The sequence below is a fragment of the Acinonyx jubatus genome, chromosome B4, assembly GCF_027475565.1.
Source record: "Acinonyx jubatus isolate Ajub_Pintada_27869175 chromosome B4, VMU_Ajub_asm_v1.0, whole genome shotgun sequence".
Lineage (NCBI taxonomy): Eukaryota > Metazoa > Chordata > Mammalia > Carnivora > Felidae > Acinonyx > Acinonyx jubatus.
Window position 1 is genome coordinate 132446591 of NC_069387.1, and position 20946 is coordinate 132467536.

Below are 20946 nucleotides of genomic sequence, written 5' to 3' on the forward strand. Positions count from 1 at the left end.
GCTTCGCGCGCTGATTGGCCACGACGAGCCTGGTCCCATTGACAACAAACAAGGGGGCGCGCGGCCTGGAGGCGGGGCCGCAGAGGGCGCGGGTTGGGGCGGGGGAATCCCGCCCCGCCCCTCCCGCGCGGCGCAAACATGGCGGCGGCTGGCACCGGCCGGTGAGGCGGTACCGGGAGGGGGCTGTTGGGTGTCATGGGCGGTGGCGGCGGCACCGCCCCCGCGTCTCCCTGAGCGGGGAGGTAGGGGGGCCTCCGCGCCGAGCCGGGCGATGGACGAGAGTGGCGAGCTGGGAGGTCTGGAGACCATGGAGACGCTCACAGAGCTGGGCGACGAGCTGACCCTGGGGGACATCGACGGTGAGTGGTAGGTGGGTGGGTGGGAGTGCGGGGGCGCGCGGGGAGGAAGGGGTTACGGCAGCGCGCGGGTGCGCGTGCGCCCACCCCCCGCAGCCCTGGCTCGCGCGGGAAGCATCGGCACGCGCGGTCGGCCCGGCGGAACCCAACCCTTCGGAGTGCTGCGGGTTTGGGTCCCCGCCTGGCCGCTCGGTTCTGCGGTGCCGCGTGTCCGGAAGCGGAGCGGGGGTCGTGGGGCCGGGGGCGCGGAGCTGGGGGCCTCGCGAGCGCCCTGCGGGAGCAGCCCGAGGAGAGCGCGCGGCCGCCGCCTCCCTCGCGCGCCTACACGCGCCGCGCCAGGTCCCGCTCTCCCGTTTCCCGCAGCTCCGCGTCGCACCTGTCACTCCCCGCCCGGCCGCGGGGGCGGCTTTGGGATTACCGAAACAGGGTCCCCAGGCTCCGCGCGCTCCTCTCTGGCCCTCCGGGGGGTGACTTGCGGCCGGGTCACTTGGCGCTCTGGGAAACTTTGGGCAGGGAGCTCCTGCGGAAGCAAGTTGCTGATGAAAGCGAGCGGTGGCGGCAGAGTATGGACGTTTCTCTCCGGGATGGAGACTCGGGCGCTCCTGCTATCGCGCTGCAGAGGGAATTGAGCAGCAAGAATTTTGAGTTGTGGCCCTTCGGGGACAGGCTGGGGAGCGGGTAGCCTTTGTTCCGGCGACCTTAACAGCGGAGTGGAAGAGCTGGTAGGAGCCCAGGGGATTCTCTCTTGCAATGCTCTCATTTTGTGATCATGGAAACCCAAAGTTTGGAGGTCAGTTACTTGCCCAAGGTCTACCAGCTGGTTATAGAGCCCAGTTCCTGAGCCAGTGTCACTATAGCAGGCTTTCATCTGACACTTGGGAGTGAGGAGTCCAATGAATAGATTAATAACCATAATAATAACTCTCAGTAGTTAGGCTCTTCTGATAGTCCCCAAATTCTTTATATTATTTCACTTATGCCTCCCTACAATCCCATGGTCAATCCCATGGTAGACAGAGGCGAGATGTTTATTTGTACAAGGTCACTAACCTTAAATTGTCCAGAACCCATGGTCTTAAGCAGTAACTCAAGTGCACTGTGCTCATGAGTTTTTTTGTTGTTTTTTTTTTTAATTTTTCTTTCAACGTTTATTTATTTGTGGGACAGAGAAGACAGAGCATGAACGGGGGAGGGGCAGAGAGAGAGGGAGACACAGAATCGGAAACAGGCTCCAGGCTCTGAGCCATCAGCCCAGAGCCTGACGCGGGGCTCGAACCCACGGACCGCGAGATCGTGACCTGGCTGAAGTCGGACGCTTAACCGACTGCGCCACCCAGGCGCCCCGTGCTCATGAGTATTATGAAGTCCTGTCATGTCCAGGATTTCACTACAGTCTTGCCCGCAGAAACGACAGCTACATCCCTGTTGTACAGATGAAGAAACTGAGGCGCAGAGAATTCTCTTCTAGGGGAAGAGATAAGTGACAGCAGTTAATTGAAAAGAATGTTTCCCATTTTGCTTCTGTAACATTTAACTCCTTGGCTTGTCCTTGCCTTCTGTTTCTGGTCATTCTGGCAGTGAGCTAAGACCCTTAATTGAAGCCCCAAGTCTTACCACAGATTTCCCTCCGAAGTGCTCCTAAATACGGAGATGTGTTAACAAATGGAGGAGAGAGGTTCTTGAACTTAAGAAGCACAGCTAACATGTTTTGAGCATGTATGTGCCAGACACTGTGTTAAGCACTCATACACATGAATGTTCTCAATCCTTAACAACAGTTTCATCAGGTAGAGACATCTGTTTTACTACTCTCATCCCCTTTCATAGATCCTGAAACAGAGGCTCAAGGTGGTTCATTAACTTACCCAAGGTTACCCAGCCAGTAAGAAGTATGCCTGAGGCTGCCTACCAGCAAGCTCACCGGAAGAAATTCATGTGCATTTTGCCTTCTCATTCCATAACCAGTTCTTGTTTCTCTTAGTTTGTAATGTGTTCACTTATCTAATGGTCAAGTATTAACCTTTTCCCCGTAGATTTCTGAGTAAAATGTACATTCTGGAAACTAGTGCAGTGGTTCAATGGCTTCACGGGTCCCCATACCAGATTTGGGAAAAAGTGACTCCTTGCCTTCAATTGGTCAACAAGTATTCAAGTGCCAGCTGTGGTTTCTGAGCTGTAGGGAACATGAAAGATAGGAAAGAAGATTTTATGGCCTCATGGAGCCTAAGAGGAATAACAGTAAAACTGTAATGCTCAGTGTAGAATAGCTTACAGTTGCTCACAGGGCAATAAGTGAAAGTCAACATTGAGGGAGCTGGTCAAGGCTGGCATAACAGGAAGACCACTCCAAGGAGGTGGACTTTGACCAGGTTTTGGAGCACAAGAAGGGTTGGGCAGGCTGACGGCCAGTGGTCTGCAGTTACAAATATTCCTGAATTCTTATGCATCCGTTCCCCCTCCAGAAGTTCAGCTCCATGAATGCCAGGTCCTTCTGTTTCCTTCATGCTGTATTTCTAGCACTTAGAATAAGTATTTGTGGACTACCTGAATGAATCTAGTGACCTTGGGCTGGGCAGGATTCTAAGTTGTACTAGACACAGCCTTTGGGGTTGGGTTAGATCAGGGGTAACCTGCCCCGTTGTTTCCAGAGCCAGTCAGGTAAGGAAGAAGAGACCATGAGAATGAATAAAGATACTTTATGTGTGTGTTGGGGGGTGGTGTGCAGTTTGCATAGCTTGCAGCCTGGGGATTTCATGTCTGCCTCCTGGAAGACCAGTTGGGCAAGATCCTTCCCTGGGCAACCTCATCTGTGCTGTAATCTATGAGTGCCCTTCAAAGACGTGAGTCCATGGAGGCCACATCCATTCATTTATTCAGCACCTGTCTTGAGTGGCTCCTAAGTACCCCTATGATGGACAGAGTGTTGAGGATAGCTTTGAACAAGACATCCACGTTCTCTTCCCTCTCAGTGAACTTAAATTCTTGAGGCAAGAAACACAAGAGGAACAAATCACTTAAATGAATAGCTCTGGCAGGACACGTGAAGAAAATAACACGGGCTCATGTTATACAGAATGACTAGGGCAGACTAATTTAGGTGAGGGAGGCCTCTTGGCAAAGGGATCTGCCATCTCTTTTTCAAGAGGTACCCAAGTCAGGATTTTTATGTGAAATGTCCACATTTTTAAATGGTGGCTCCAAGTGGTTGGTTGTTTTTTTTAAAGAAACATACTGTAGGCCCAACAAAGCATGATGTGTCAGTTGGTCTCCAGGGCCCCGTTCCACCGCAGGATGATCTGCTGTCCCAGGCCTCCGGTCCTCTGATGATAGAGTATCTAGGGCACTTTCTTTTATGGTGGATAGCCGCGTCATGAGAATGCGCCTCACATGTTGTAATAAACCAGGTCTTCTGCAAAGGCAGAGAGGGGAGATATTTTTCCACCGGGATCAGGAAAGGCACAATGACAGAGGTGTCCTTCCCGTAAGACCCAAAAGGGTGGGTGGCAGAATCATGACCATCACATGGCTGCCTTAGAGATCAAGGATTACTAGTGAGTCCTTGGACCACGCGGTGTGTATAAGGCAACGGTAGAAGATAAGGTCTGAAAGGTGTGTTGGAGCCAAACTGGGGGGTCTTCATACCTGATGCACATGTTTTGTGGAATGTGGAGAGGGACCTGCTGAGGATTTTGAACTAGGGGAATGACGCATCAATCACAGGTTTTAAGAGAATTAAACTGTGGTGATGGGCAAGGAGGAGTGGAGTCAGGGAGCCCAGTTTAGGAGGGAATTGCAGCTATTCGGGTGTGAGGTGATAATACTAAGGGGGTGATGGGGTTTGGATAGGAAGTGGCCATTGTGCAAGATGGTGGACATAACAGGCTGGGGCCTCAGTGAAGGCCTTGCCCTGAAGGCAGAGTAGAGGTGGAATTCTATGATCCCATCAGGGCTTTGATCCTCTGGCATTGAGACAGTTCAGAAGCCTGCAGGAAGAGCTGGCTTGGGGGAGATGATAAACATTTGTCTTAAATGTGCAGTGGTTGAGGTGCTGGTGGGCGGGAGGTCATCCACTAGGAAATCAGGCCAGTTAACCAGGAAAAGGTCAAAGCTGGGGATGGAGATTGAAGAGTAGTCACTGTGGAGTTGAGGCTAGAGGTGAGAGAAGATAGACCTGGGAAGTCAGGTCAGGTGAGGAAAGTGTGATAGAAAACTGAAGGAAGGTGAACTTTTCAAGGAGTGGTTAGTGGATGCCAGGGATCATGCTGCAGAGGACAGCAGGGATGACGAGGCCATGAAAGGAGTCATGGGATTTGGCAGTTGGGAGGTCGGCCTTTGACAGAGAAGTCAGATGAAGGGGTCCAAGTCTAGATAAGCCAAAAAGAGGTCGGGAGTGAGTGGATGATGGCAAGTAGAGGCAGCTGTTTTCTTTGGAGAAGGGTCAAGAAACTTTTCAGTGAGCTGTTTTACTTTTTGTCCTTGTGGATTGGTCTGTTCTGAACACTTCACAGAAATGGAATATGTGGCCTCCTTCCCTTAGCATGGCTTTATGGTTCATCAGTGTTGCAGCAGAGTGTTCCCTTGTGTGGATACATCATGTTTTATTTGTCCATTCATCAGTTGACCAACATTTAGGCTGTTTCTACTTTTGAACTGTTATAAATGAAGCTGCTGTGAACATTTGTGGGCAGGAGTTTGTCTGGACATAGCCTTTTGTTTCTCATGTGTAGATCCTCTACTTTTTTTTTAATTTAAAAAAAATTTTTTTTTGTTTTTAACATTTATTCACCTTTGAGAGACAGAGAGAGACAGAGCGTGAGCAGGGGAGGGACAGAGAGAGAGGGAGATACAGAATCAGAAGCAGGCTCCAGGCGCTGAGCTGTCAGCACAGAACCTGGCGCGGGGCTTGAACCCATGAACGGCGAGACCATGACCTGAGCCAAAGTCGGACACTTAACCGACTGAGCCACCCAGGCGCCCCAATCCTCTACATTTTTTGTTGCTGTTTGTATTTTTCCTAGGCCCTGTAATAATACCGGTTATTCCCTTGCTTAACTTTCTGTGTTCTCTCAATGAATTCTGCCCTAGTTCTTGTGACAGCAACTCTCAATATGAAGTTAGCTCCTTTTACCCCCTTGTCGCTCCCTCTTTTTTGCCCCATCTGATGTTTGTCTAGCTCCAGTGTCCCGCACTTATCCTGGGATTACCTTAGTCATCACCCTGGGGAGTGATAATTGAAGCCACTGTTCCCTAGGTGGTATTTTTTCACTCATTTTGATGGAGCACATCCTCCAGCAGCTTCTTCAGAAAGAGTACATTAGAAGTAAATTTAGGGTGGGGGCGGGGGGCCTTGTCTGTCTTACAATATCTTTGTTCTACCCTCATGTCAGTTTGATAGTTTGGATGAGTTTGGAATTTTAGGTTGGACCTAATTTTATATCAGAAGTTTGATGGGGCTCCTAGGTGACTCATCAGTTAAGCATCTGTCTTCAGCTCGGTTCATGAGTTTGAGCCTCTCATCTGGCTCTCTGCTGTCAGCTCAGAGCCTGGAGGCTGCTTCAGATTCTGTCTCCCTCTCTCTCTCTGCCCCTCCCCCACTCGCACTTGGTCAGTCTCTCTCTCCCTCTCTCTCTCTCTCTCTCTCTCTCTCAAAAATAAAAACATTAAAAGAAATGAAAAAAGAAAAAGGCATCGCCTAACTGTCTTCTAGCTTCTGCTCATTGAGATCTGATACCAATTGATTCCCTTTCCTTCATGTGCCAGCTGTTTTCTCCTCTGGAAGTTTGTAGGGTCTTGTCTTTATCCTGGGTGTTCTGAATTCCATGGCAATACACACTGATGTGACTGAACTGTCAGTCGCTGTCTCTACTTCGTGGGCTCTGGTGGGGGTGGGGGTGGGGCTCACTGTGTCAGATACCCGCATTCATGTGGTCCTCCTGCTGGTAGCCCACGCGGTGCCCCAGCCTGCGGAGGAACTTCCTTCCCGTTCGAAGCCTTTGGGTGGCACTGCCTGTCCTCGGCTGTCTTCTCCCTGCGGTCAGCTCCATCTTTGAAAGAGACCCCGACACCAGCCGGCAGCGAAGGGGTACTCTGCAGAGGTGTTGTGTGAGCCCCCGGCCAGGGTGTCCGCGTCTGGTGGGAAGTTTGGAGTGGCCAACCCGGTGAGCCAGGGGTGAGTGTTGGGAGGGTGTGGCCAACACCCCACTGGGAGGTGAGGAGAGGTGTGGAAACCAAACACGATTCTCCGGTGAGTCATACTTGGGGAAACTGCTCAGTGAGGTAAAGCACAGATCTACTTTTCTACCCCTGTGTATAGCTTTTTCAAGACAAACTTTGTTTTGACACTTGAGTATACATCACTGTGGTTAATGTCTGGGTTGAAAGTACAGCTGTTGCTCACAGCTTATTTAGTTTCTACCCGGTTTTAGCTCCTGATCTGCTCTCATCCCATTCCATTTCCTGGGATATAAAGTTTTCTGGGGTCGCTCGCTCGAGCCACTGAACCAGTCTCCTTGGGTTTCTCCTCCCTCCCGGGTGTGTTTGGCTTTGCCCTTGACAAACACTCTCACTCACACCCTTTGGCCTAATGTTCACTGAACAGTCTTTTCTGTTGTTCTCCTACTCAGCCCATGTATTGGCATTTTTTAAAAATATATTTTTGTATTTGTCTCCACTGGATCTCTTCTGTCCTCCATTTCATAGTTTAAAAAGTTCTTAAAAAACTTTATTCAAAAAGCGCGTTCTGATGATCAAATCGTCTGTCTGTATCTCCTGGATGCTGTCTGAGCTTGATTAACACGTGCACGAATTGTTACAACATTTTCACTGACAGGTTGCTAGATGTTGAAACAGTTGAGCTTTAATAGACGGATGATCCAGCCTAACCCCCCACCCTTCACCCCCCAGCCCCCTGCACTGGCAGGCCCTTGCATATCCATGTCCCTGCAGGACAATAAATACCATTGTCCTGAATACGACGAGCAAGTCACTCTGGAGTCAGTTCATTGGTGTGTGTTTCCCAAAGAGAGCTCCGCGACACAAGGGGTGACAGCTCCTTCACCTTGCCAGCCGTAGCCCTTCTAATGTTTGAAACTCTCCAGTTGCTGTAAATTACTGTGATTACTGTGGTGATTGGGACTTAACCACTTGGAAAATATCTTTATTTTTTTGAAAAGGCAATACATTCGTATGGCAAAATTAAAAAATGTGAGAAAGGACTGTGAAGAGTCGTGTCCCTGCCCTGCTCCGATTTGCTTAGCACCCACCAGCCCCGCCTCCTCACAAGTAATTCATTCTTAAGTTTCTTTACCTTCTTCAAAACTTCCTTAATGCAAATATAAGCAGATAAGCATGGCTTTTAATATTTGCTCCCCTTTTTATCCCTACACAGGGAGCATGCTACAAGCTTTGTTCTGCACCTTGCCTTTGTTGTTGTTGTTGTTGTTGTTTTTCACTTAACTACATATATTAGAGATCTTTCTAGTCTTCAGGGCTGCATGGTTTTCCATTGCATAGATGTACTGCTGTGCTTTCATTCATCCAGTCCTTTTCTTTTCTTTTTTTTTTTTTTTTAATTTTTTTTTTCAACGTTTATTTATTTTTAGGACAGAGAGAGACAGAGCACAGAGCATGAACGGGGGAGGGGCAGAGAGAGAGGGAGACACAGAATCGGAAACAGGCTCCAGGCTCTGAGCCATCAGCCCAGAGCCCGACGCGGGGCTCGAACTCACGGACCGCGAGATTGTGACCTGGCTGAAGTCAGACGCTTAACCGACTGCGCCACCCAGGCGCCCCCATCCAGTCCTTTTCTGATGGACGTATCAGGGTGCTTCCAGTCCTACTATTAAAGACAATGCTGTGGTGACTAGCTTTGTACGCTCATCATTTTCACACACGTGTGGGTGTAAGCGCAGGAGAAAGGACCAGAAGCGGGATTGCTGGGTCGGAGTGGGGCTGGTGATGATCTCCATCACAGATGCCACAAGAGTCAAATGATGGGGAACATATAAAAGGAAGGGGCAGGAACTAACATTCTGTTCTGGCTCCACGCGTTTGTGGTTTTGAGAGACCCCGTGAAACTGCTGTCCACAGAAGATGTGCCAGTGTTTGCCCGCCACGGTGTGTAGGAGAGCGCCTGTGCCCGTCAGCTTCCCGGCGGAGTCTAGACTCTGGTCCCTTTATTCCGCCTGACTTTGCCACACGGGTGCCAGTTTAGAGCTCACACCATCCCTTCTCCCTCCCCCCACAATATACAGACTCCTCCGTCCTGGCCTCCCAGTGCCTCACTTTTCTGTATTCAGGACCACTGGACAGTGAGTAGCGACCAGCTTTCTGAACGATCCCTTCCTCTGCCTCACATGTTTCCTTCGCTTGCCTGGGACGCTCGTGGTTCAGACTGGCTGACACCTCTGCCGCTTCCATCTCATTTGCTTGCTCTCTCTACTTTTCAAATTGCCCCTTAATGTACAGCAGTTCCTTATTTTCAGCTCTCTGCTTTGGGGGACTTGAAAACTGGTTTCTTGTTTTAGGTGGTTCCATTGGGACTTTCTTCTCTGCCTGCGCTCTCTTTCGTGTAGTTTCTTGGCGGCAGCCCTTGCCGCCCCCGAAATTTCAGTGCGTCCTCTCTGAAAAAATTTTGGGGGCTTTCCATCACTATAAGTGGTGTTCTGGAAGTTGCTTCCTTTCACCGTAATTCTCTTACAGCTACTTTTCACCCAAATCGGCGGGCATTTTAGGAAGTACCCTTTGTTAGGAATAGTTGTCTTCATAATACCTTCCTTTGAACCTTAAGTCATTGGTGTTCCCTAGGAGAATGTGATTCATCTTTTTCTTCATTAGTTATTGACTGTCCCTGCAGTCGCCTCTATTTTTCCATCCGTCACCAGGTTTTGAAATCACTGTGTCTGCAGCACCAGCTGTGGGCCCAGCAGCGTCTAGTCAGACCTGCAGTTCAGACCTTTACCTAGGGCCTGTGTTGAGCTGGGCTTTGGATACCGTGCTGGCAGGGTAAGCGAGGACCCTGCCCTCACACAGTGTGTATGTATGGCCCTTTACCTGTGTTGTCTTCTAAAACATTGTTGCTTTAAAAAATTTTTTTTATGTTTATTTTTGAGAGAGACACACAGAGCATGAGCAGGGGAGGGGCAGAGAGAGAGACACACACACAGAATCTGAAGCAGGCTCCAGGCTCTGAGCTGTCAGCACAGAGTCCGATGTGGGGCTTGAACTCACGAAGTGTGCGATTATGACCTGAGCCGAAGTCGGACACTCAACCGACTGAGCCACCCAAGCACCCCAAAATGTTGTTGCTTTTAATCCTGTCTCCTGATTCTGTGGAATGTACAGATGAGAAACCGAGGCCCAGATCACACAACTCGTAAGTGGTAGAAAGGTGACTTCAGTCCAGACGGGTCTAACTCCAAACCCCCTGTACTTTCCTTGTGTCTTGTGCCAGCCACATCTCTGTCTGATGTGGCTTCCAAGTTGCAAACACAAGATGGTGTGTGGTGGGCTAAGGCCAGAGAGACCCGGGATCCTCTGCTCAGGTACACACTCGGTGACAGGTGTTTACCAAGAGGGGCCTGCTCTGTGCTAGCGCTTCAAGTGACCTTCCCTGCGTCCTGCAGCACTTCTCTGAGACTTCGTTTCTGCTGTATGGTGGGGACTGGGGACATCTATGTCACAGGCGCTCCAAGAATTAAGGGAGACAGCACATAAAGCGAAGAAGGCAGGAACTGACATTCTCCTTTGACTCTATCTGAGAATGAATAAGGAAGTTCACTTTGCAAGTTGACTTTTAGGACCAAAGGGCCTCTTTTTAGAATACGGTATTTTTTCCTTTCGTAAGGGCTTTTGTAGGTGTGGTGGGCGGGACACAAAGGACTAGTCACAGAGTGCAGGGTAAAGTGTTGCACGTCTGGACCACAGTATTCAAGTGTTAAACTTGGTGGACTTGATGGAATTTTTTAAAGAGTAGCTAGATCCCAGAGCCTGGGCCACCAGGTAAGGCTCCCTGGGGAACGAACCTCTGTTTAGAAACTAATCCTAAACCATTGACTGGTTTGGAAACTGGAAAAGCAGAGCTCTTTCTGAATTCCTTAGGCCTTTGGAATTGCTAATGAATATGTGTCTAAATGTCCCTTATAATCTGGCTGCTGCATCTGGCCTGTGAAACTGGTCTGTTGGGTTCAGAGTCTGGTTTGGACCAGTGATGAAATCTCGACTGCTGAACCAGATGCAGAGCTACCTAAACTGGTGTCTGCTCAGTTCAGGCCCTCTCTGTCCCACAGCAAAAGGGAAACCATGCTTCTTGCTAAGTGTGAAATTGATGGTGAAGCCTTATACTTTACAAAAGTTCTTCTGATACATTTGTCTTTCTAACAGTGCTGTGAGGTAGATGCTTCCTTTTTCTTCCCATTTTGCAGATGAGACATTGAGACCAATAAAATAATTTGCCCATGATTCCCCATGCTGATGGAGTCAGGAGTTGAATTTGGGCCTTCTAACATGGGATCCCATATACTTTTCTGCCCCATGGGAATGAGGTGGGATGTGTCCTGACTCAGGAAAGCTGTCTAGGAACCCCTTCTGGTCAGAAGTTATTTTTAAAAAATTTAATACAGTTTTTAAGACGTGTTCAAACCAGTTCAGCATGAGTGAGTATCTATTATATTCCCAGAACAGCATTAGACTCTTGGGGTATTGGAGGTGAGTGAAACAGTCCCGACTTTCAGGGAGCTGACATCTAAACAACCAGACAATACAAAGTGAAATGCAACAGAGGCCATAACAGAGAAGCAAACTCCAAGTAGTGTTTTGAGCACGGAGGAAGGGAATTAGCAGTATCTTCACAGGGACTTTGACATTTGAGCTGAGATGTGAGGGAAGAATGAACAGAACTTTACAAGGGAAAAGTGTCATGATGTTCTTTTTGACAGAGTTGGACCAAACTTGGGAGTAATTTGGCATGTTCTGGGAACATGTGATTCACTGTGGGATCAAGGTTCTCAACCTGTAACGTGTCTAAGAACCCACCAGGGTGCACCTCCTGAGATCTGAGTGTGGGAAGTCTGGGATGGCGCCCAGGAGGGACACCTAACTAGTGGAAAGGTGGATCAGAGGAATTTTCTTGTGGAGGTACCTTATAAGCTGAGGTCTTCAGGCTAGATAAAGGGGCAGGAGAGAGGAGTCATATTCTAGGCCGAGGGAACAGCCCTTTGGAAAGGCATTTGGGTGTGTGGGTGATTTACAGACTACAGTCTTGATAACTGTGTTTGTTATCTTTCTCAAACACGGTTTTGACCCGGTCCCTCCCTCTTGTGCTTCAGTGTGCTCTGTATCAGTCTGGAGGCTGGGTGGTGAGCCGCAGAAACTGCGTCTGGCTAGCCTGAACAGAAAAGGAGTTTATTGGAAGGACAGTGGTGCACGGACTGACCGGAAAGCTGCAGAGCCCAACTTGGAAAATGGGCCCGAACCAAGGGAGGCTCAGGAGCTAAGGATAGCCTTAGCGTAGCGTTAGGAGCTAAGGATAGCCCAGGGGCAACAGGGTTAGGACCCCACCGCGACAGTGATCTCTGACGGGCTGCTGCTCTCCTGGGTCACTCCAGCCAGAGTCATGCTCCTGGTGCGGGTATGCATGAATCAGGGCTGCCTGGTGGGAAGCCTCACCTGCCACCAAGACCACTCACGGGGGTTCTCCGAAAGGAAGAGCAGGGTGCTGATGGGAGGGTTGGGTTGAATGATGGACAAACAACGAAAGTGGCCAGTGTCCACTGCATTTTCTGCGCCTCTCCTTGCCTCCAAAATAAGATCCAATGCCTTATGGTGCCCTTAAGGCCTTTTAGAACACGACTGTAAGCCGCTCCACTTCTCTACTCTGTTGCACATTCTCTGCCCTTCAGCAGCTTGCAGGGCATTTCCTGGTGGTGTGGTGGTTTTTCTCAGCCTGTTTCCTCTGTCTGCCATGACCTTCCTTCTCTCTTAACTCCTAAAACTCTTCATCCACTGCCTGCCATTGTGGATCAGTCCTTCCTCTACTCGCAGACAGCCTTTCCTTTCTTTTTTCTTTTTAAGTCTTTTTTATTCTTTAAGTAGGCTCCATGCCCAACGTGGGACCTGAACTCATGATCCCGAGACCAAGAGTCAGATGCTCCACCAACTGAGCCAGCCAGGCGCCCCCTCTGACAGCCCTCTCTTTGTGAGGCACTTGTCTGTTCTTGCCCTTGTCACAGTGGATGAGAGTTGGTTGGGTTTTCCCTTTGAGATGGGAAGGTGGGGAGGGAACCACACCCCTTTGGAATCCTTGCCCTGGGCTGGGACCCATGCTAGGTGCTCAGCATCCTCCAGCCCCCAGCAACATAGCACACAGTGTCTGTGGGTGCTGGGTGGGTGTTCATAGCACAACTTCATAATCTGCTTTGCGAGTATTTGTTTTGTCCTTAGTCTCAGGGAGGGCAGTGAGTGGAAGGATGGGATGGTGGGTTGTTGGGGTCTTTCACCTTTGCCTGACTGGTTTTAGGAATGAACAAGGTTGAGATCCCCTGCTGTGGAGACTGTGCCCCCAGGAGAGTCGGGAGGGTGGTTCAGCTTGCACCTGACTTTGTTGACACTCAGTTGGTTATCTGGCACCATGAAGTGCAATGCCCTTGTCTTCTAGAACAGGACAATGCAGGATTGGTTCCTGGGAGTCTTGCTGTCCACATCTTGCTCACCTTTCAGTCTCTTGTTCCAGGAGAGTGAAAGAACAGCGGTGCAGGGCGGGAGCAGGTGAAGACCGGAAATACAGGAAGACCTGAGATGACGCTCCTGCCCTTCCCGGGTGGAGGATGTGGGCTCTCATTCATGAGCGAGGCACCTAATGAGCATCTGCCTGATGCCAGGGTCGGTTTGGTGACATCCATTCAATAATGGAGCCAAAGCATCTGTACAGTGTGGTGCCTGAGACTTGACCTCAAATTACAGCTCCACTACCTGCCGACTGGGTGACGTAGGACAAGTTCCTTAACCTCTCTGTGTCTCATTTTCGTTGTCAGTGCAGTGGAAGCGATAATGGTATCTGCCTCAAAGTGTTGTGAGATTAAATGAGGAAACTATGCAAAGCACTTAACGCAATTGCTGACGCACAGTAAGAGCTTAGTAAATGTTAACAATTACTGTACTATTTTTATTATTGCTACTACTGATTGACTCAAGATTTTTCTTATTCTCAGAGTCTAGTCCTGACCTCTTTCTAAGAGCAGACGTTGCAAAGTCCTAAATGGAAAAAGAGGGACAGCCTTTCAAATGTGGGGTGCCAACAATCTGATGCCTCTAACTTGCCTGAGGATTGGGAGGCCTAGGTTCGCTGGCAGGGACCCAGGGTGGGGCTTTTGCCTGGGTGGTGCGGCTGGCTGGCTTACTGACTGCAGCATTGTGAGGCCTGGGCCGTGAGGCGGGGCATCCACGATGAAGAACTTCCGGAGAGGAAGCCCCAAGGTGTGGTTGTTGGGGCAACTTCTGGTGCAGGGTGCTTGTGAAAGGAGCACAGTCTTTGGAAGAGGAAGAGGAGGAGGTTCCTACCTCACTGCCGCTCGCTTGCCCACCTGCCTAAGACTGTGTGCAAAATCACCCCCTTTTTGGACTTGGACTTGTTTCTTCCTGTGTAACCACCACCATCACTTTTCAAGAACTTATGTGTCAGGTGCTGTTCTAAGTACTTTACACGTATGGACTCTTTTTTTAAAAGAGGACTTGAAACCACCACTTCACAGGGTGATTTGAAGATATATACCACAGTATGTGTGAAAGTGCCAGCCAAGTGTTAAAAGCAAAAACAACTGGGAGACAGTGCTAATGAGGTTCTCTTCTAGTAAAAAACAAAAACAAAACCAAAAAACATATTTAAACTTTGTGTATAAATATATACTCACACACAAACAGGTAAATAGCAGTAAAAATCAACGACAACAAAGGCTTTTTAAGCAACATGCTATCTATACAGGTTCTTCTTGCATTGTGCACCTCTTTATCTTAACACTTGGTGCCTGGCCCCGGCAGATGTTTGCCCAGGGTTTCGCCATCAGAACGTGTGCCTCTTTTGAAGCGTTTAGTTTTGTGTCTGGCGCATAGCAAACTCAGTTAATGTTTCTTGAATGCGTGTCTTAAAGGATGTGTCTTTACTGATTTAAAAAGACTGTTCTAGAAAGAGCATCTTGTCAAGGCAGAAAGTCTCATTTGGAGAATAATTTAATCATTTGGGTAGGAAGGTGTGCTCACAAACAAACAGCCAGGCAAAAATATCTCTCCCCTGTTCCCTCGGTGAGTCAGTTACATGCATGCTTACCCTGAGATTAACCTTCCATTAGCTTTGAACTTAATATTGGAAGTAATGAGATGGATTACATAAGCACCCCCCTCGACACCCCTTCCCCCAAATTTTCCTTACTTTATTGTCACTCCAGGTCTCTCTTGCATCTTTCTCCCAAGTGGTGATGAGCATAACTGTAAAATCTAAGAAATGTTTGTTTTAGAGGAAAATCGCATAGAGGAGAAGTTCAGACCTAAATACAATCTCAGTTCAAATCTTGGTTCAGCCACTTTGTAGTTTATGGGGGGGGGGGGAGCTTGGGCAAGTTATTTAATTTATTTGAACCTTATTTTCCACACTTATTAATAATAGTGGTCTCAGGGTTTATATAAAGTACTAAGTATCAGTGTGATAGCTATTACTGTGTTGTCCACACAGAATCAATATGAAATGAATTTGATTTTAGTCATAACCACCTCTGTAATTTTAAATAAAATGTAAATGTGATTTCCAGTTAGAAAATAAGTTTATTAGTTTTGTTGCAGAGTTATTTTTGCTTTTAAACATCAATAGCATGACCACTGACTTTTTTTCAGGGGTTAAATTGGAATCTAACCTGGAGATGACACCCTTTAGTGTTTGTTGTGTTAAAAAAAAACAATAACAACAACAACAACAAAAACAGGTGTCTGGTTGGCTCAGTTGATTAAACGTCCAGCTCTTGATTTTGGTTCAGGTCATGATCTCATGTTGTGGGATCAAGCCCAATGTTGGGCTCTGTGCTGGGTGAGGAGACTGCTTGGAATTCTCTCTCTCTCTCTCTCTCTCTCTCTCTCTCTCTCTCTCTCTCTCTCCACGCCACCCCCCCCCCCCCGTCTCTCTCCCCTCACCCTGTCCTCCCTCTGCCCCTTGTTCACTCGTTCTCTCTCTCTCAAAAAAAAAAAAAATTATTATTATTTAAAAATTTAAAAAACAACACTGAAAGAATCAAATACATTTTTATGTTCTAGGTGTATGAACAGGAGTATATATGGACAGGAAAAGAAATGTAAAATGTGTATATATCAGAGTTTGGATTATTCCCATACTTACAAGAAAATTAGCCTCAGGGAGATTTTTTTTCCAAAGGCAGCACAGCAATTACATTCACAGATTCATGGTTCGGTTTTGCTAATAGATAGCCAGGTCTTCTTCAGCCAGTACTCTTTGAACTTCTACTTGGGAATCCCTTTTCGGTTTGGCCTTCCAGTTAGTTCTTGGTTTAGCTTTTTTTTGATATTCTGCTTTTCTCCCTTATAATATGATTCTTTGCCACACTTCCTTCACACAGTCTCCAGGAGGTGGCCTGTTTCCCAATGTAGACCACCTTTTAGAACCTCATATATAACCAGACCTTTTCTTTAATCAGTTTTCAGAAGATTCTCTTCATCAGTTGATGAAGTTATCCAAGTTTCTGTTTCAGCTATGCTGATACCCTCTCAAGTCGGAATTCAGCCCTGAGTTTGTGCTCAGAATGATACTTAATGCGTTCACAACGTTAGGGGGTTCTGGGGAAGCCAGCAGCCCCCTTGTACAAACCAGCATGAGCAGCCGCTGAGCCAGAGGGATTTCTCTTCCTAGAACATTGTTGGATGACTCACTGTTCCTTCTTTAATAAAGAGAAGGACCAAGTTCATCACCTTGAGCTATAGAATAACCTGTCATGATTTGATCCTGACTCCTGCCCAGCCCGGTGCCCTGGCAGTTGTCCATTCTCTTCAGCAGCCCACTGTGCCAGCTCTGTGCCTCCAAGCCTTGGTTTCTGAAATTCCCTGGGCCTAGAATTCCCTTTGTGTGCCCAGCAGCCTTCAGTCCAGTTCCCACAAGAGGCCGTTCCACCTGCACCTTCCCTGTGTCCTCCTTGCTGCTGTGATTGTGAATTTTTTATCATCTCTCTAGGCCAGCACACAGTGGGTGCTCCACACGGTTTAATCCTTTCGCATTTACATACCCACTTCACCAAAAGTAGAAGCTTTGCAGAAATAGCAGATTTGTCCAGATTTCCCAGGATAACCTGAATTTCAGAAATATCTTGTCCCATTGTGAGGTGACATGTCCCTTCCAGTTTTGGTTCAGAAAGCATAAATGCCATTTTTACAGATTGCATGAAAGTTGCTTTGGGGAGAATTTCAGTGAATTGATGCCAGTGTTTTTAACTGCCAGAATGGTTAGTACTTGGAGAAGTTTAGGGGAGTGGAAGATTTTGTCCATGTGCTTGTGAAGCATAATCTATAAGAAAAGCATTAAAAAATATACGTTCCTGTATGTAATGTGGCAAGATAAAATTTTTTGAATATTAAAAACCTACTCTTAGCTAACATATCAGCACATATCAGAGATTTGTTAACATTATTAATGAGAAAACCATCAGGATGACAAAGCTGGATCAAAAGAGAATGTAAGAAACTGATATTTACATAGTTTTTACAAAAAAAGGATGCAGGAATAAGATTGCAAGTTTAGATGCAGAACTGGTTAACGTCCTACAGGGCAATACAAACAAAGTTTATCTTTTTTACCAGAGAGAAATCATTCGCAATCTAACAATTTTCTACAAGTGAACATCTAACTTTACCTAATCTGTGATAAATAGCAGGTCAAAACAAGTTTGTTTTGGGGTGCCTGGGTGGCTCAGTCGGTTGAGCGACTGACTTCGGCTCAGGTCATGATCTCACGGTTTGAGAGTTCGAGCCCCGCATCGGGCTCTGTGCTGACAGCTCAGAGCCTGGAGCCTGCTTCTGATTCTGTGTCTCCCTCTCTCTCTGCCCTTCCCCCTCATGCTCTGTCTCTCTCTGTCTCAGAAATAAATATTAAATAAAAAAAAAAAAAACAAGTTTGTTTCCACAGAGCATCGGATGACCTTTAGTAGGTACGGTAAGTACTATTACCTGTACTATGACTTTAAAGGGACACAGTATGATATATATGTATCCACACACACACACACTGCTTTGTTTTCAAGTTTTGGATAATTTTTCTTAAATCATGATTGGGTTCAAGAGCTCAAACATGGCTGGGTCTGAGGTAGAGAAGAGTCCTTGTTGAAAGTCATTTAAGTGGTTTTGAAATGGAATTATGGAATTCAGAAAGGAAGAGGGTGGTAAGGAGCAGAAAAGGTGTGCTATGGCAGTCACATTCAGGAAAGATCTCCTCCCCAACTCCCCTCCCCCCACAAAGGCATGTACGGATAAAAGGAGGGGGTATTTTTCCCCCAGGTGGATGATGAGCAAAGGTGAGTGGGAAGTGAAATTCCTAGGAGTAGGAGGGAGCAATTGGCAGGAAGTTTTGAAACTTGTGTTTAAGAGATTTGATTTGATTTGAAAGACTGTTGGACCAACAAGATACTCACAGAAGACACTTGTCACTGGGTAGGAGGCTGTGGTTGAAATCAAGGCAGAGTATGGAAGTGAAGCAAAGAGATAACCGTGATACCATGAAAAGAGGCTTGCCAGGAGTTCATAGTAAACTTAGGGCAGAGGGAAGAAGAAGAAAGAACAGTTGAAGGGGGTGCTGAAGATCACTCTCCTGGTTGAAACTGAGAGCTGGCTCGGGTCTCCTGCTGTGTTGGACCAGAGAGTTCAGGACTGGCCAGCTGGGACTTTTTGAGGCTGCCCCTAACATCCAGCTGGGCAGATAGGAAGAGAGAGATATAGGGAGAGGAGACCAGAAGACCATTTGAGAATGATTTTGGCTTCCCTTTGTGCTTTCTTTTTCTCTTAATTTTCAGATGTTTTATTTTATTATGTAATATTTGATATATACAGTGACACATTTCTGTGTTATGAAACACAGGCATTTGAGAACCCCCACCTCCCTGCCCAATTTTCTTTTGTGGTTTCTTTGCCAGTAAAAAGAGTTTACTCATCCCTCGCTTAAAATATAGGATGCCTGAGTCACTAGTTTGCCATCCTGTGTCATTCAGCCCTCCTCCAGACTCCCTGTCCCCCAGGAAGGTGACCCAGAATCCCCTTGAAGTGCATGATGCTGTCCCTGTGCTCTGAGTGTTTTAGCAAATGTGCCCCCTGGTGTTTGAAGTGATTTTAGGCACCCGGTTGCCTGTGATAAGTGTCCCTATGTTCCTTATATTCTTGCATTTCAGGGTTTCTGCGTTGATGGGTTTAGTCAACAGCCCAGTTCTTGAACTGCTCTCCTGGGTGACCTGAATGGGGGTAACTAATGTTTCAGGTCCCGAGAACGCAGTGGTGATCACAGATAGCAAAATGGAGGAAGGAAAAGTTACCTGTTGACCCTCAGGTGTGATACTGGTTTGATTTTTTTTTTTGATCCTAGGAGGGAAGATAAGATCTTCAGCTTGAAAGCAGGATACTTGTTTCTTAAGCGCACTTGTTGTGAATTAACTTTTGTGATTACCTCCCTCTCGCTCACTGGTTGTGGTCCATCTGATTCCCATCAGCCTGCAAACATCATACACCATACTTATTTCTGTGTTCTTATGCCTGTTGGCTAGATCCAGTGTGAAAGATTAAATGAACAACACGTGAAGAAAGTTTAGGTGAATATCCTTACAATCTTTGGGAAGAGGGACTTTTTAAGTGTAACACAAAAACCATGTCATTTCATTACACAATATTAGCATTTATATACAGTCAGTTCCGCCATAATGCAACATATACCTTCATTAAAAATCATTGCACTAAGCAAAACTGTGTAACACAAACCATAGGGCTTATGGGGAAAATGAGATTCGGGTTACAACGCTCAAAATCTTTAGAGGTGACCAAAAAAAGATAGAGAAAATAAAAAGACTAAGAGCTAGGGAAGGAACCTAATAAAACAGCTCTGTTTTACAGATACGAAGTGGCTAAGAAGTACATAAATACCACAATAAATAGGGCCCCTTACCTTTAGAAAGACCTGAGGTTTGCTTGTGTGGAACTGGGCGTTAGAAGTCACAGCCTCTGAGTTACTATGAAGTGATGGACGGAAGGCTGTGTGCCATCTGATGTACAGTGCTGTGGGGCTCTCCCAAACCATCACGTTCTATCCATCATGGCTGACACGGAATACTTTTCATATTTTATTAAGTAAAGGGAGGAGGGTACAAAATAACATCTTCAGTGTGACCCCTTTTTTGTAAAACTGCTCACACACACATGCATGCTTGTGTAGAAAGGACACATGGAAACATTGACAGTGGATGTCTCAGGGAGGTGGAATGGCTGGGTGACTTTTTCATTTAATTATTTTCTGGAATTTTCTATGGTGAATGTTACTTTTACAGTTTTATTCTATTTTTAATTTTTTTACGTTTATTTATTTTGAGAGAATGTGCACATGCACAAGCGGGGGAGGGGCAGAGAGAAGGAGAGAGAGAATCCCAAGCAGGCTCCACGTCATCAGCACAAAGCCCAATGTGGGGCTTGAACTCACGAGCTTGAAATCATAACTTGAGTCTGGATCAAGGGTCCTACACTAACCGACTGCACCACCCAGGTGCCCCACTTTTACAATTTTAAAAAAGACAGTTACTTTCAAACATTATCTAACACAAGGTGGGTAATAAATACAAAATATAAGAATAAATGACCTACTTTGTAAAATCGTGCTCTCAGCACCTAACTGGGCTAAGTAGCAAATGGCCACTAAAGGATTGTTGGCTGACTGCAGTTTGGAGGCCATGTTACCTCATTTGGGGCTTTAAATTCTTTATTCCTGACCAAAGTTAATCTGCCCAGATTTCAGGTCACCTCACTCTCAGGTAGATCCTGCTAGCTGGGCTGGACAGAGTGCTTTATGTTACCTCCAGGTTGCAAGCTCCATTAAGTGCGTGTGAACTTGGGGTGTCTTTGGATGAGGCTCCAGAGTTGTTGCAATGCACAGGTGATAGCTGCAGCCTCTGATTTTGGTTACCTGCTTTTAAAGGGACCAAAACCCAGGTGTAGTTTCTTGGGGCCCAGGTTACTTTATTAAGCAAACTTATCCCTTTAAGAAGCACCTAAAAAACAGGAGTGTGGGGGCACCTGGGTGGCTCAGTCAGGCGCCTGACTTCTGGCTTCGGCTCAGGTCCTGATCTCACAGTTCATGAATTCAACCTCCGCCTTGGGCTCTGTGCTGGCAGCGCAGGGCCTGTTTGGGATTCCCTCTCCCTCTCTGTCTCTGCCTCTCCCCTGCTGGTGCGTTCTCTCTCGCTCTCAAAAATAAATAAATAAACTGTAAAAAACATGGGGGTTACCTGGGTGGCTCAGTCAGTTAAGTGTCCGACTTCAGCTCAGGTCATGATCTCAAGGTTCATGAGTTTGAGCCCCACAT

General features: G+C 47.1%; 1 protein-coding gene and 1 long non-coding RNA gene across 3 annotated transcripts in view; both read left to right on the forward strand.

The window, feature by feature from the left end:
* The first annotated feature begins 97 nt into the window (after positions 1-97).
* SREBF2 (sterol regulatory element binding transcription factor 2) overlaps positions 98-20946 on the forward strand; it is a 58185-nt gene continuing 37336 nt past the window's right edge. The window contains exon 1 of one of the 2 annotated variants that reach the window (XM_027070620.2): positions 98-359. In XM_027070620.2, coding sequence (XP_026926421.2) covers positions 272-359 — 88 coding nt within the window. In that variant the 5' untranslated portion in view covers positions 98-271. Of the gene's footprint in view, positions 360-18986; positions 19190-20946 lie in introns of those variants that run through there. The other variant, XM_053226861.1, reaches the window with a different exon arrangement.
* On the forward strand, positions 1085-7252 carry LOC128316515 (uncharacterized). The gene is made up of 2 exons (XR_008300550.1): positions 1085-1447; positions 1694-7252. It is a non-coding gene; the product is annotated as an uncharacterized LOC128316515 (long non-coding RNA).